This window comes from Pristis pectinata, chromosome 5, assembly GCF_009764475.1.
Source record: "Pristis pectinata isolate sPriPec2 chromosome 5, sPriPec2.1.pri, whole genome shotgun sequence".
NCBI lineage: Eukaryota > Metazoa > Chordata > Chondrichthyes > Rhinopristiformes > Pristidae > Pristis > Pristis pectinata.
In genome coordinates, this window is record NC_067409.1 from 108130360 (window position 1) to 108146365 (window position 16006).

A 16006-nucleotide genomic window follows, 5' to 3' on the forward strand; every position below is an offset into this window, starting at 1 on the left:
TCGCGTCTCAGTTCCTTCCATCTGGACATTGGGTTTGTGCCCGAGTTGGCTGCTCTTCCCCAGAATGGCCAGAGTGATTTCAAACGCTTTTTTGTGTGAGTTTACATTTCTTCCCTTCCAATTTTGTTTTGTTACTACCTAAGTTGCTTTGTGGGGTCTTAGATGAGAAAAGCTGTTCAGTTTGGAGGCTGCAGATCACCATGTGGTCAAGATGGATGCTGGACCAGAAGTCCTGGAGTCATTTAGGACAGAATTGAGCCCGCTCCAACCAAAAACCATCCATTTACACTAATCTACCAAATCTCATCTTATTCTCCCCACATTCCCATCAACTTCCACTAGATTCTACCTGGTGTCTACAGGAGCCTGAGGACCCACACTCAACATATGAGGAACAGCTTCCACCATCAGATTTCTGAACAGTCCATGAACGCTACCTGATTATCCTTCGTTTGCACTTTTTTTTGGTAACTTATAGTACTTTTTATGTACAATACACAAAATGTGCTGGAGGAACTCAGCAGGTCAGGAGTCCTGATGAAGGGTCTCGGCCCAAAACATTGACTGTTTATTTCCCTTCACGGATGCTGCCTGACCTGCTGAGTTCCTCCAGCACTTTTTGTGTGTTGCTCCAGATTCCAGCATCTGCAGAATTTTTTGTGTCTCAGTAATTTTTACGTCTTGCACTGTACTGCTGCCACAAAACAAATTTCACAACATATGTCAGTGATAATAAACCTGATTCTGAGTCATCTCTTTGCTGAGTTCCAGAACACAGCAAGAAGAATGCCATTGGTCACATGAAGCTTGCTGATTTAAAAGCGTTGTCATTTACCTCAAAGTATTTCGCTCAAAGGGAATTTGTTGAGAAATGCAGTCAGTGGAGGATTAGTGTAAATGGGTGCTTGATGGTTGGCTATGGACTCAGTCGACGGAAAAGCCCACTTCCATGCTGAAATATTGGTATTGGTTTATTATTGTCACTTGTACCGAGGTACAGTGAAAAACTTGTCTTGCATACTGATCGTACAGGTCAATTCATTACACAGTGCAGTTACATTGGGTTAGTACAGAGTGCATTGAGGAGAACGATTATAGTAAGGGTAATGTGTAGAAAGCAGCTTGCAACGAGTTGCCACGCTCCGGTGCCATCTTGCTTCCCAAAACACGATGATGCTGGATGAACTCAGCAGGCCAGGCAGCATCCGTGGAGAAAAGCAGGCGGTCAACGTTTCGGGTCAGAACCCCTCCTCAGGACTGAAGATAGGAAAAGGGGAAGCCCAATGTATAGGAGGGAAAAGCAGAGCAGTGATAGGTGGACAGAAGAGGGGAGGCGGGGTGGGCACAAGGTAGATACAGGTAAGAGATAGTGATGGGCAGGTGCAGGGGAGGGACAGAGTTAGCTCATGGTCGAGGAGCCGGAGAGCAGAGGAGATCACAGAGGGGGAGCAGTGAGAGAGGGACTCACGAAGTTCCCGTCGAAGAGAGGAAGAAAACTTCTTCAAAGTGGGCATCCTTGAAGAGACTTTGCAGTGGAGCTGTTATCTGCAGTCCCCTGTTTCCCCCATTCCCATGCTGCACGACTCCATGGCACTGATTATGAGAAGCATTGGAACTATTTCTGGGCCTGATCAGGTGCATGGGCTTCCTGCACGGATCATTGTGCAGTAACTGGGAATGGGAACTCCAGCCAGTCAGTCCAACTACACCACAGCTTTAGGTTGTGTCCACCCAGGCACTGCAACTAAATCTGAGGGTCATCTTGGCCTGTATGGATCAAGCCATATTTCATCTCTGTACTCCAGTTAAAACGTTTTCACAATGCCTAATAGAATAAGAGTTCTTCTTAAAAATAGGTGAAAGCACCTAGCGGGTCAAGCAGCATCGGTGGAATGAGGTGACGCCTGCTTCATTTTCTCTTCCCACAGCCGTTGCCTGACCTGCAGAGTATTTCCAGTATCTTCAGATTTAATTGCAGATTTCCAGCTCCTGCAATTTTTTTGATTTTCAATTTTTTTTTAGTTGTTCCCACATTTTAACTTAATCTCCAAGTCTCTTGAACACTAAATATCTGATTCTTATTTCTGTAGTGTGCACAGTAGAAGATAGTAACATGTTCCAAGTTTTAGAACGATCTCTAGGTTATGTCTTCTGCATTACTTTATTGCCCTTTGAAGTTGAAGTGGACAACAGTTTGACTGTGGTCTCACTAACGAGTTAAAGTACTTTGCTTGCAACTTTGCTCATCACTTTTGTTTCGTGTATCTTAATACCTAATTTGCTGAACTGATCACAATGTGGCCTTTCTTCCACTCACCAGTCCATAGTTATTTTGCAATTACATTTCTATTCCATGTATTTCAGAGTTTTGGGTCTGAACAGAAGACATAGCTGCCAGTGGTGAGGCAATGACTGAGAATGTGTCAGAGGCCAGAGGTAGGGCAATGCAGGATTTTCAGGAGTAGGAAGGCTGCAGCTGAGTCAATGTCGGTTACCAAACATAGGCGTGATGGATGATTGGATTTAATTTGGAACCTTAGGGTGAAGGTAACCGATGCAGAACAGAAGAAGAGAGAGCATTGCAGTTGAGTATGAAGGTAATAAAAGTTGTGTTGGCCTGGGTCCATATCTGAGGGGCAATTTTACAGAGGAAGTAGTAGGGAGATTGTGATGGAGAGGAACAGCTCAATGCAGTGAATTGGGAAGGGGAGGCGCCACACGTGATAGGGAGACGGGTAATATACCAGAACGTGGTGCTGAGGGGGTGCTTCACTGTCCCAAATCCTTTCTCTCAGGTGGCCCCTTCCACACTCTCAGGCAGCTAGAAGAGATTCCACTGCTTTGAAATAGATCACCAGTTATTGTGGTGTCCAACCCAATATTTATCACTCAACCAACATTAATTAAAGATTACTTGACCTTTCTCCTAGCACCAATTGTGGGAAGCTTGTTCTGTCTAAATTGGCTGCTGCATTTTCTATATAACAATGGTGTTGCATTACGAAAGTACTTTGTTAGTTGTGACAGAATGAGAATCCACATTAGAAATACTCTGGCTGTGGTCGAGGAAGGGGTCCCATTTTACTGAATTAAAGAGGTGATGGAGGAAGGTCCATTATGAGGGACGTGGACAGTATGAATCTGCACACAGTCTTTTTCCCAGGGTTGGGGAATCAAGAACTAGAGGACGTAGGTTTGTGGGAGGGGAGAGATTTAATAGGAACCTAAAGGACTTTATTTTCACCCAGGCAGGTACATTAACAACATTTAAAAGGTACTTGGACAGATACATGGATAGGAAAAGTTTACAGGGATATCAGGCAAATGGGACTGGCTTAGATGGGAATCTTGGTCAGCATGGACCAGTTGGGCCGAAAGGCCATTTTCCATGCTGTAGGACGATGATTCTATGCATTGCCCATTCTAACTGAGCTTGAGGGTGGTTGTGAGCTGCTGCTGGAGTCACTGCAGTTCTTCTGATGTAGGTGTTCTCATAGCGCAGCAGGCTTGGGAGTTCCAGGAATTAGACCAAGCAACAGTGAAGGACTGGCAAATACTTCCAAATCAGGATGGTGTGCAGCTTGGAGAGGAACCTGCAGGGGATGACGTTCCTGTGCACCTGCTGTCACTATTCATGATGGTGGAGACCAAGGGTTTGGGAGGTGCCACGGGTAGTAAACTGGGTGAGTAACTGCAGTCCATATCGCAGCCACTGTACACCAGTAGTGGAGGGCGTGGATGTTTAGGATCACAGTTGGGTGCTAACCAAGCAGCCTGTTTTGTCCTGGAACTTCTCGAGTGTTGTTAACCTTCTGATGAATGGTCATCGACCTGATACATTAACTGGTTTCTCTTTTCACAGATGCTGCTTGACTGGCTGAGTTTTTCCAGTATTTTATGTAGCTGGCCCGGCTGCATTTCTTGTCAAGGGTGACCCCCAGGATATTGATGGTGGGCATCTGGGTAACGGTAAAGCCAGTGACTGTGAGATGGTCATTGCCTGGTACTTTTGTGGAGTGAATGTTCCTTGCAACATATCAGCGAATGCCTGAGTGTTGACTTGTGTTTGGTGAGGCAACGTGGAAACATTGCAAGGAAGCCAGAGTTGGGGCAATACAGGATTTTGAGGAGTTGGCGGGTGGGAGCTGGTAAACAGTGCTGATATCATAGGGGGATCTGAAACAGGTAATGTGAACATTTATACATCGGTGGTGATGGAGTGTGACTCAGTGTAGGTTACCAGCAGAGAGGTGATAGATGATTGGATTTAATTTGGAACTTTGGGGTAATGTTAACAGATGCAGAATAGATCAAGGAGAGGTGATAGAAGCAGGCACAGTGGTGTTGGCATGGCCTCGTATCTGAGGGGCAATTTTACAGAGAAAGGTAAAGAGAGATGATGATGGACAGGAACAGCTGGATGCAGTGAATTGGGAAGGGGATCAGTAGCTAAGAGGCACAATGGTACTTTAGTGGTGCGAATGTTCCTTGCAACTTATTAGCAAGTGTCTGAATGTTGCCTGGGACTTACTGCATGCAAGCCTGAGATACCCAATTAACTGAGGAGGTGGGAATGGAATTGAACATTGTGTAATCATCAGTAAACACTTCCACTTTTGGCCTTGTGGTGGAAGGAAGGTCAGTGATGGAGCAGTGGAAGAGGGTTGTCCTGTGATTGGAATAATTGACCTGCAGCAATGGCAACCGTCTTCCTTTGTGTGACGCACAAGTCACTGGAGTGTTTTCCCTGTGATGCCCATTGACTTTAGTTCTACTACAACACCTCGATGCTACACTCGGTCAAATTCTGCCACGCTCGAGGGCAGTGACCCTCACTGGGAAGGGGGCAGCAGCTGAGTGGTGCTGAGAAACCCAAACCCACACATGGTGAATAGGTGCACCTGGACGGCATGCTCGATGCCGCTTCCATCACCAGACCCATGGTTGAGGCTCCACTGATTTTTGCAGTGATTAACCTTCCCTGACATTCCCGTTAGCCCTCTCCTATCCCCACCCCTCTCCCCAACTCTTTCCTCCCAACACCCTCCCTCACCTCTTCTGCTCAATCTATTCCACCCCTCCACACACACTCTGCTCCCTCCCTTTCCCCGCGACTGCCTCCTCCTCTAGCCTGTCTCTAATCCCCACTCTACCCTTTCCCCTCCAACACCTCTCCCCTCCCTCTCCTACTATCCCCCTCTCCCTTCCCTCTCCCCAATCCCCTTCCCACTCCTCCTCATCCCTTCCTTCCCCTCCTCCTCTCCCTTCCCCCTGCCCGTCACCCCTCCCCTTACCACCCTTATCTGCCTCCCCTCACCCCCTACCCCCTCCTCCCCCCTCCTCCCTCCCCCTCTCCTCCCCCCTCCTTCCCTCCCTCCCTCTCCTCCTCCCCTCTCCCCTTCTCTCTCCTCCCCTCCCTCCCTCCTCCCTCTCCTCCCCCCTCCTTCCCTCCCTCCCTCTCCTCCTCCCCTCTCCCTTTCTCTCTCCTCCCCTCCCTCCCTCCTCTGCTCCCTCCCCTCCCCCTCCTCCCTCTCCCCCTCCCTGTCCTCCCCCTCCTCCCCTTCACCCCTCCCCCTTACCCCCTTCCCTCCCCTCTCTCCTCCTCCCCCTCCCCCTCCCCCTCCCCTTCATTCCCACCCTCTGCATCCCATTCACCTTCTGTCCCCTCTCAACCTCCACCCCACCAATTCTCCTCCCCCTCCACATCCCCGTTCCTCCCTCCACTTCCCCAACCCATCTTCCCCCTATTAGATGTGACTGTTCTGAAGGTGACAAGTCATTGTTAAGTCAAAGGAATTTTTATTTATTTAATTGTGACTTCTTACAGTTAGAAAGCAGCTTTTTGTGTGATTTATCTCGTTGCCTTCAGTTGCTCACACCTCAACCTTACTTCCAATAAAGTAACATTACGTCCTCCCGGTAGAACATATGAAAAATATAATTTAGAGCGCACTTTACAGACTTGACGATACAATTTGCTATACACAACAAAGAAACCCCATCTATATATGTTCCTTAATACTGCCACAAGGTAGAAGTAAATACTTGTAGAATGTAATTATTGTAGTTATTAATCAAGAATTTACATGCACTGATGACAACTTTATGGGTGTTTTGACATCCAAAATGCTGTTTCCACTTTTTTTTTTATGGAGCAGTACCAAGAAGGGCACAGACTATTATGATCTCCTGTCAATAAGCCAACAAGACTAGAAAAGACCAAATTTTATCCTTGCTCTCCAAGCAGAACACTTCACCATCTGTAAGGCTAGAATGGCCAAAGTTCTCCACGTGCGGCACTGTGATACCATGTTGAAAGCTTAACAATTACAAATGGAATGCAATGAGCTTCAGTTACAAGGCATTGATGAGCTTATTAATACAAGAGAAATTCACAAAAATACAGTAACCATGAGTAGGAGGCTTAATTTTAAAAAAAATCAGTTAACCACCTCCGTAACATGCTTTCTCTTTGCAACCACAGGCACACGCAGGCACAGTGGTTGCAGGAATTGGCAACAGAGAAATATTTAACTCTACTTGCAACAGGTAATTACAAAGTGCTTATAAACTTCATCAATTGTGATGAAGTTGTTCAGTTCCACATAACAAGAACATATTCAAAGTGGTATATAACAGGAAAACTATTAATTTTAATATAACAAATTACCAAATATTTCATGGAGGGGGAGTGTACATTAAAAAAAATACATATTTTGTTCAAAAAGTAATGTGCAAAGCCCCTGCACATATCCCACTAGTCCAATAATTTTAATAAAGATTTGTAAATTTGTAGCTTTACATGCAGCAGAGACGTCAACATATTTCCCACACTGATGTATCTTTACTGTACTAAGTATCCACAAAATTACTCCACATTGACATTTACAAATGCTTGCTGATGTGAACCGAAAGATTGCAAACATGCCTGAAACAAATCGTAAGCAAGTTACAGACAGTGGAGTTATTTTTAAATTATGCCTGGAGAAGGAAACAAGTGATTTTTCAGACTGACAGCACATTATATCTTTCTATTAATTTTTTATCCTTTTTGTAGTCAATGGATAAAGAAATGAAGAAAGATTTATAATAGGCAGCCAGATAAACTACTTTACACTAATGCCAGATGTTAAACTTCCCTCTGCATCTTCCAAATAACCAGAAGCATTTTACAGCTCATAGGGTCCACTTTGGTCAGCCAGCTTTTGAATTACATATCAAGGCAATAAAACCATAAATTATAAAAAGAACAAATTGAAGATACAACAGCTATAAAATAAGTCAATGTATTCACTGCATATAAACATGACGAAATGTGAACATTGGCAGCATACAGATTTGACAAAATATTTTTAGCACCTTATGAAATAACAATGGATTATAGGTACAATGAGCAGATGTACATGTGTACAAAAGCATGTACTCTTCAATCCAAAGATACATCATTCTAGAAGGTACAAAACAAATGTAAGCACACACTTAAAAAAGCTGAAACAAGTAGTGTTTGAAAGGTTGCTGATTCCATTTTAGAGGATGGGTCAGTTTGCAACTGCTGGTGTGGCTCTGGATTCGTTGGTATAGCCCAGCCAGCAAATATACATATTTCATTTATGTATGTGTATATATAGTATATATTATACACACAAATGGATATATGTTTATTGCTGCATTTTTCTGATAATCTCAGCAGACACTGGAGGATGGAAATTGATGGTGTGATGCCTCAGGCCCTGTGCAGTCTTGTAGCTTTTCCCACAACGGCATTTGAATGCTTTGCGGACACGTATCTGGGTGCGATGACCATTCTTGGCGTGGTATTTTATACCGTTTACATTCTGTTGAGGAAACAAAGCCAAATTAAGTTGCAATTCAGTTGAAAAGGCACAAATGTAAAGAAGATTGAGAAAACACTGTTCAAAATCATATCATTCATTAAAAATAAGAAATTCCAGTGCGATCCCAAATTAAAGGTAAAACTCGCAAACCAATCAACCAGTCTAAGGACTGCCTTTTAATTCTGGAATTTTTCTGATGCATCCTCAGTTTTAATATTTATTTTCTTTTTCATTCTCTTTATTATATCTACAGTAGAAAATCAGAGTTGTTACAACACAGGATGTGATTATTTGGTTCAGAGGTACGCTGACGCTCTGCAAATGTGACACTCAGACACTCTGGTAGCCCTACAACTCTGTCTCCTTCAAGTATTTGTCCGATTCCCTTCTGAATGATGATGGAACCTGCTTTCATCACATATTCATTCTCTATTTCACTTTGTCTAGACCCTTCATGAGTTTGAAACTCCATCAAATTACCTCTCAAACATCTCTGCTCTGCAGAGAACAACTCTGCTTCTCCAGTTTATCACGTGGATACACTGGAGGTATGTAGAGCGTCGGTGTACCTTATTGAACCAAATAACCACATCCTGTATTGTAACAACTCTGATTTTCTACTGTAGATATAATAAAGAGAATGAAAAAGAAAATAAATGTTAAAACTTACGTCCTTCATCCACAGGACCATGTCTTCCGCACCTTTTCTCTGGCCTTTGCAACATCCCTAACTGAACCAGTGTTTGAGCAGAAGCTGAATACGACCTCCCACAACGGAGCTGGAGGAACTCAGTGGGTCAGGCAGCACCTATGGAGGGAAATGGACAGTCGAAGTTTCGGGTTGAGACCCTACATCAGGACGTCCCTGAGTTCCTCCAGCTCCTTTGTGTGTTGCTCCAGACTTCCAGCATCTGCAGTCTCTTGTGTCTCTTGAATATAACTTCCTTGCTTTTGTACTCGTATCTCTGTAGGCAGAGTGCAGGTTCCTGCAAGCTGTTTATTACAGAATTACTTACTCAACCTGCCCCGCAACATTAAAAGATATATACACCCAACTCTCTCATTTCCTGCATGCCCACTAGAATTGTGCTCCTTATAGTTTGTTGCCAACTTTTTTTACGATCTGAAAATACTGAAACACTTCCCCAGACAATGAAACACAAGTCAGTTAATACACGAAAAAGAAATGCAGTGGCCTTAGTACAGATGCCTAGGGAGCATCAATGCCCTCTTTCTTTCAGCCCAAAATACAACTGAACAACACAACTTTGTCTCCTGTTATTAAGTCCATTTTGTTTCCAGGCCACCACTACCCATTTTGTATCATGGACTTCGAGCTTTCAAAGCAATAAGAATGCTAGAAATACATTAATACTTTCACCAAAATGAATAATAGCAGTGTGTTTAATCAAAACACTGAAGAAGGATTAAGTAAAAAAATTAATAAATCGAGAAACATTTTCCTTCAGTCCTAAAATAAAAATCAAGATTAACTACTGCTTTAAACGACCTTTCTCTGTTGTAATTAATTGGTAACGTATAAAAACTAAACACCTGATGCAAGTCTACATCACTGTTCAAATCAAGATGATCTGCAGGAACAGAGTACACTGCTACATTTTACGAACAAGCACAAATCATTCTAGCACTTTAAACCTGGGGTGCATTAACTTAGACTAAGTGAAAAAGAGATACTGTTCCCAAGGGGCAGAAGAGCCAGGAACCAGAGGACACAGATTTAAAGTCGCAGCCAAAAAAACAGTGACTTGAGAAAACACTTTTTTGCAGAATGAGTAGTCCTGACCTGGAATTTGCAATAGTTTTGCAGATCTGTCAATCAAGGCCTGGCACAAATAAGAGGTAAGTCATGCAACCCCAATTTTCCCCACTTTTTTGCTCATGCATGTGGCATCTTATATGTTCTTGGGCTTGAATTCTACCCCAACAGCTTTTACTGACAGGCCAGCAGTCACATCGGCCTAGGCAGACTTTGCGATTGAAATGAAGTGCATGTTTTCTGCATTGTGACTTTCCCTAGCTGAAGCCAACAAAGTAAAAACGATGAGGGGGAGGGATTACAGCATTAACCCCCTGAACAACCTACCTCCATTTCAGCACCAATTGTTCCTGTTGTGAGAAGTCACAATAGTGGGGTTTCAAAAAAAAAATCATCTTACAGTGAGAAGCTTTTTCATTTGATTACTAGTTAGGTAAAACTTGCCAACTTCTTTGAATATAAAGGTTGAAGAATCATCTGATCAAGGTGTTTTATATACATTTGATAGGGTAAATATGGAGAAGCTTCTCCTTGTAGTGGAGAAAATAGAGAAGGGATATTACTGCTGGTCAGGTGTATGTACTTTACACTTCCTCAAAGATTGTAAAGATCCAACACTACTTTGAGAGGAGCAATTCTCTTTGCTGTCTGACCTCAACAGATCCTTCAACATCACTGAAAACAAAACATTTGGCCACTTATTTCATTACAGTTTATGCACCCATAAATGACATGTTTTGCTACTACTTCAAAAGTGAAGCACTTTGAGGATCTTGTGGACATTAAGAGCTCCATGTAAGTAAAAGTGTTGAACCACATCAATTCGTATATTCTCTATAAACAGGTCCAATAATACAGGTATTGTAGAATACAAATGTGTTCTCTAATTAAGATTAGTTTGGCCTAATCTTATCTACAATATTGGATGGTGCTGATTCTTATGCCTGCATCATTACCCTTCTCCATTTTATCAAGACCACCAGCTATCATTAATTCATTCCCAGGCCTGCCTGCTCACACACTAATGGTGTGCAAGGTATCAGTGAGACAGCCCTCCTGGATTTCAGATGAGTGCTGAGAGACTCCAGAAGCAAACCAGGAATTATGGGGCAATTAAGAAAAGACTAGCTGTCAAACAAAGTGCAGACAGGATATAGCAAATGAGAAGGATTTTTTTTTGCTGGAGGAGCTGCTCTTCTCAACGCTTTTTTGGTAGTCTCTAGGGAAATCATCTTTCTGTGAGAAGGCCATGGACTGTTTGCTTCCTGAACAAAGAATTATGCCTTTACAAGCTCCCACTTTCCAGTGTCCCTTCAGCCTCAAGCATTACTGTATATTCAATCAGACCAGAATACTTTTAACCATGTGTTCATGATTCTCATAAACCACAGGACCTAATCGCAAAAGGGTAAGAAGGCTTTTCGTACTTTGTACCAAACAGAATTGGTATGAGTACAAAGATCTGACTTTTAATCTGTACTGCTGCATAGATCATTTTTATTCTTTGTATATTTTGTTCTCCTTTTAATGTTGTCAGAAGAGACAACACAGGAATTGACAATTTTAAAGGATTTGAACACAGTTTCGATCTTTGTACTCATACGAATTCTGCTTCTTTGGAATGAAAAGTATAGCTTTATGTTTGCAAACCTCAACGACAGTTATTCCAAATTCCCACCTCTGAGGGCATACTTCATACACAAGGCAAAATGTTGTAGATAAAGGGAGATGTAGAGATATAAAAAACTTGATAATTATACTATAATTACTATCCTTACCATCACAGTTATGGCTATAAAGATTGGCAGTTATTTTGATATATAACAACATCCCAGGGTGTAATAAAACAGTCTTGGGTCACAAATCAGAAGGAGACATCGGAAGAGTGTAACCAAAAATTTGCTCAGGCATGTTGGCTGTAAATTGGGTCTTCCTTTGAGAGAGTGATAAAAGGTTTGTAGATTCAGGGAAAATTCTCCACATAATGCAGGGCTTTATGTAATTGTATAGCTTTCAAACATGAGCACCGAAGATTGCAGCGTTACTGGGAGTCCGTGAGGCTTTAATAATATTGAAGTAATTTAGTTAGCAAGTTTCAGAAAAAGTGTAAATGTACTCATCAAGACCAAGCCGTAGGCAATCCCCAGGATAGTACAGATTGTTAAAAGTAGCAGCCCATGGTATCATCAGGACTGTATGTGTGCTAAACAACAAAAGCAGCATGCATAGGCAATCTCACAACTAGGGGATTAGATCAAAGCTCCACAGTCCCACCACATCTGGTTATGAATGGTGGAACTCAATGCACTCTGTACTAACTCAATGTAACTGCACTGTGTAATGAATTGACCTGTATGAACAGTATGCAAGACAAGTTTTTCACTGTACCTCGGTACAAGTGACAATAATAAACCAATACCAATACCAATTAAACAGTTAATCAGAGGAAGAAGCTCAAGAACATCTCCAGCCTTAGTGACAGTGGAGCCCAGCGTGCAAGTGCTGAAGAATACACAGAAGTATTCCCAACCTCATTCAACGGTAATGCTAAATACATGGTTCGTGTTGGCTCTCTCCTGAGATCCCCACCATTTCAGAAACCAGTCTCTAGCCAATTCAATCCAATCCAAGTGATATGGGCATCTCCTGCACGACAGCTGTTCAGATAACGGAAATTTGCCCTTATGGAATTCATGAATCACTATTAAATCAACCATTTGAGATGCAGAATAAAATTTGCTCCAATGGAATTTGTGTGTGGGATGGATAAATAAATAAGCACAAAATGTGAAAGAAACAACAAATGTTGTCAATTGTTAATTTTAGTCACTCAAGACAATAAGATTTGGATATGACATCAGTGCGATGATTGGGTAGGCAGTCACAGTCCAGTCCCTCTTTGCCTTGCTCTCTCCAGTCCGAGGACACATGAACAGACGTCTCCGAGAGCAGCACCATGAGGTATATTCTCTGGTGTGGGGAAATGCAGTAGCCATCGCCAGCTCCTTAAAGTTATCCCTCAGCCTTTACTCACTTCCACTAAGTCACCACACTAACCCATTACCCCCCCAAACTCCCTCTACACCACCTTTCTCCCATGAACCCCAATCCTCGAATTCTATCCCTTTCCCTGATAACCCCACTTCCTACACACCTTCCTAATTCACAAGCCCTGTGCGCCAGAGAACATGCCTCTCAGGTGAGGAGTCCAGCAGTGCCGCACTCTGAGACGCTTGTTCACAAGTCCTTGGATTGGAGAGACTCGGCTGTGAGTTATAACCCAATCAATGCAGTGACGAAAGACGCACTTCAACTGTGTGTTTCGATGTACATGTGACTAATAAAGAAATCTTACCTTATCTTATATCCAAACCTTACTGCCCCAAATTAAGCCTCTTTACCTGCTCTTGTAGCTTTGTGGCTGATGCCATGTGGTCAATAGCCAAGATGTTGACAATGCCATTGAACGTCAAGGGTAGTGGTAACAATTTATCTGGTTGAAGTTTGTCATTGACTAGTCCTTCTCTAGCATTAATGTTGCTTGTCACTCACCATGCAGAACGCTGTCCAGGTATTGTGGGAGTAGCATCACCACAGAGGTTGCAGTGGTTCAAAAATGTGACTCACTATTACGTTCTCAAGGGAATTGGAAATCGGCAATAAGAGAAATCTCTGCTGGTGACACCCTACAACTCAGGAATGAATTTAAAAAGAAGTTAGGTCTGGAGATAGCAAAATAATTGTGTTTCATTGGGTGAGGTGAGTTAGAAGTACGTTTAGACGGTTACACCCCTGGAATTGGGCAATTTGTTTTGATGTATAGGATCTTGGTTGGAAGTTCAGCTCAAGGTCAAACGGAACTCTGAATCTGTAAACACAGTTACTAACAAAAAGTCAAAATTAAGATACGTGGAGTGAAATTCCTCACTTAAGATAAGATTTCTCTATTAGTCACATGTACATTGAAACATACAGTGAAATGCATCTTTTGCATGGAGTGTTCTGGGGGCAGCCCACAAGTGTCGCCACGTTTCCGGCGCCAACGTAGCATGCCCACAACTTCCTAACCCGTATGTCTTTGGAATGTGGGAGGAAACCAGAGCACCCGGAGGAAACCCACGCAGACACGGGGAGAATGTACAAACTCCTGACAGACAGCGGCCGGAATTGAACCCGGGTCGCTGGCGTTGTAATAGTGTTACGCTAACCGCTACACTACCGTGCCTGCCAATTGTTATCCCAACTGACCACGTTAAATTTCCTGGAATTGCTGCTCATGGTCTAAGTGTGTTTTCTGTTAATTGGGAGGACCAGTGAGAAAATTCACGGTGCTGGTTTCTGCCCGGTTCTGCAGTTGGCTTGGTTGCTGCAGAAATAAAGTCATTATCATAAATGTCAAATGTAAAATCTTCAGGACTTTAGACAGACTTTCTAAGGAGTTTATACTTAGGCTTTGTGAGGGACAGAAGAGGTCAGAATACATAATATCCAGTTTGTGATCTGTAAATTTCAGTTCAGTCCCAGAGCCAAGGTGGTTCTGAGGAGGTGCTAAAACATAGCAATTGAAGATGATCACCTGGGACTGAAACGATGACTGGGGGCTGTCGGTCCTGAGGGATCGGTGGCAGGAGGCATTGGGTCTGGGTTGAGAGGGAGCTGAGTGTTGGTAGTCAGGTAAGTAAAAAGGAGAAAGGGGAGGGCTTGGGATTGTGTGGTAACCTTGGTGGAGATCAGGGACTTCACCAGCTGATGGAAGCCTCAGAAGATTAGGATTTGGACTTTGTTTTTGTGTGGACTGTGGAAAAGGGTGAAGAACTCAGGAGCAGAGAACTCTTACAAACAAAGGTAATTAGGAGACTTAAGTTAAAAGGATCCCCATCCAGCACTGCGTTGCTAAGATATGGTTATCCTGGGACTAATAAGAGAATTGCACGGGAAAAGCATCATTCCTTGCACACTGAACACAGAAATTGCATCAGCAACAAAGGGTTGAATTTCCAGCATCATATGAAGTGACCTAGAAATAGTTTTCACTGCACTCAGAGAAAATTCGACTTGCAATCACAGAACTTTGACACAATGTTAAGTTATTGATTTTCTAAGTGACAGTCCTTTAACAAACAATTCATGGAAATGAAGTCAAGATTGCTGGCTCTGTCTTTGCAGAACTGAAAAAAAAATGGGGAAAGGAAACTCTTGTTTGAAGCATGGGGCAAAAATTTGTTGTCAAAATAACAGCAAGGCAAATAGAACCTGCCCTTATTTGTGGCTAAACAGCACAGCAATTTTTGACGTGGATACTTATTAATTTACAACAGCTGTTGTCCTAGTTTTGATATCCGGCCATTAGTTTCATGAAAGCCGTATCGCATCCTGATCCACCTTTATTATACTAGAACTTTGCTGTATTCATTCAATAACTGCTCCAGAATTTTAAGACTTGTCTTTACGTGGTTGAGTAGCTTTTTAACAATATAATAAGTGTTACTTACTGCCCCTCAACCTCTGACATTTTAAGTGAGGTCTCATTTCTTCATGTTTTTGAATTTGATTTTCTTTATTTTCCCTTCCAGTTTCTTCTTTTCTCACTTTCTTTGTCCAATCTCCTGTTATCTCAATATTTCCCATTCTGCATCTGATTTGAAATTGAATTCACTCCTGTTTAATTGACCTTCTCTTGGTTAAAGATAGGTTGTCCTGTTTACTCAGAACCCAGATGTGCTGCTTTCCTCTCTGCATCAATAACAGTTCGTGCCTACAGTATATTTTGGGGCAAAATTCAATAGTGAAAAGTATGGCAGAAGGCATTAGAAACTATTCTACAGTAAATTTTGGATGTATTAACAATTAAGGTGTGATATGTATGTTCTAAATCCTGAAGCCCCTGCCCAAAAGCATTACAGGAGAACATTTTGCAGTAGCTCAAGGTGACTAAACACCACCTTATCCAAGGTAATAAGGGATGAGCAATAAATGCTGGCCTCACTAGTGATATCCGTACTTGCAGAGACCTATATTCCTTTATCTAAACACCCACCACCCCCTCCAAATTTGACCACACGTCACTTGCTTTTTAAATCTACACACCATCTCAGATATTTTCACCTAATGGTAATTAGATTGTATTGGTGAGGACGTGACAATATTGGGTGATTGAACACAGAGGATTGGACTGTGGGGAAGGACGAGGCATGATGTCAGCAAAGGTGAGAAGGTTGTCTATGGCTTTGGAACACACAGGTACATGCCTGAGGAGAAGGATGTTTCAGGAACCAGCCTTCTGCAGGCTCTGAATGACACGGTAGTGCAGTAGGTAGAGCCACAGCCTCACGTCTCCAGAGACCCAGGTTTGATACCGACCTCGGGTACCGCCGGTGCCGTGTTTGTACATTCT

The 16006-nt window shown here is 42.7% G+C and overlaps 1 protein-coding gene across 1 annotated transcript in view; it reads right to left on the minus strand.

Annotated features, from left to right (window-relative positions):
* Window positions 1-5779: 5779 nt before the first annotated feature.
* jazf1b (JAZF zinc finger 1b) overlaps window positions 5780-16006 on the minus strand; it is a 183224-nt gene continuing 172997 nt past the window's right edge. The window contains exon 5 of the mRNA XM_052016205.1: window positions 5780-7835. Coding sequence (XP_051872165.1) covers window positions 7659-7835 — 177 coding nt within the window. The 3' untranslated portion in view covers window positions 5780-7658. The remainder of the gene's footprint in view (window positions 7836-16006) is intronic.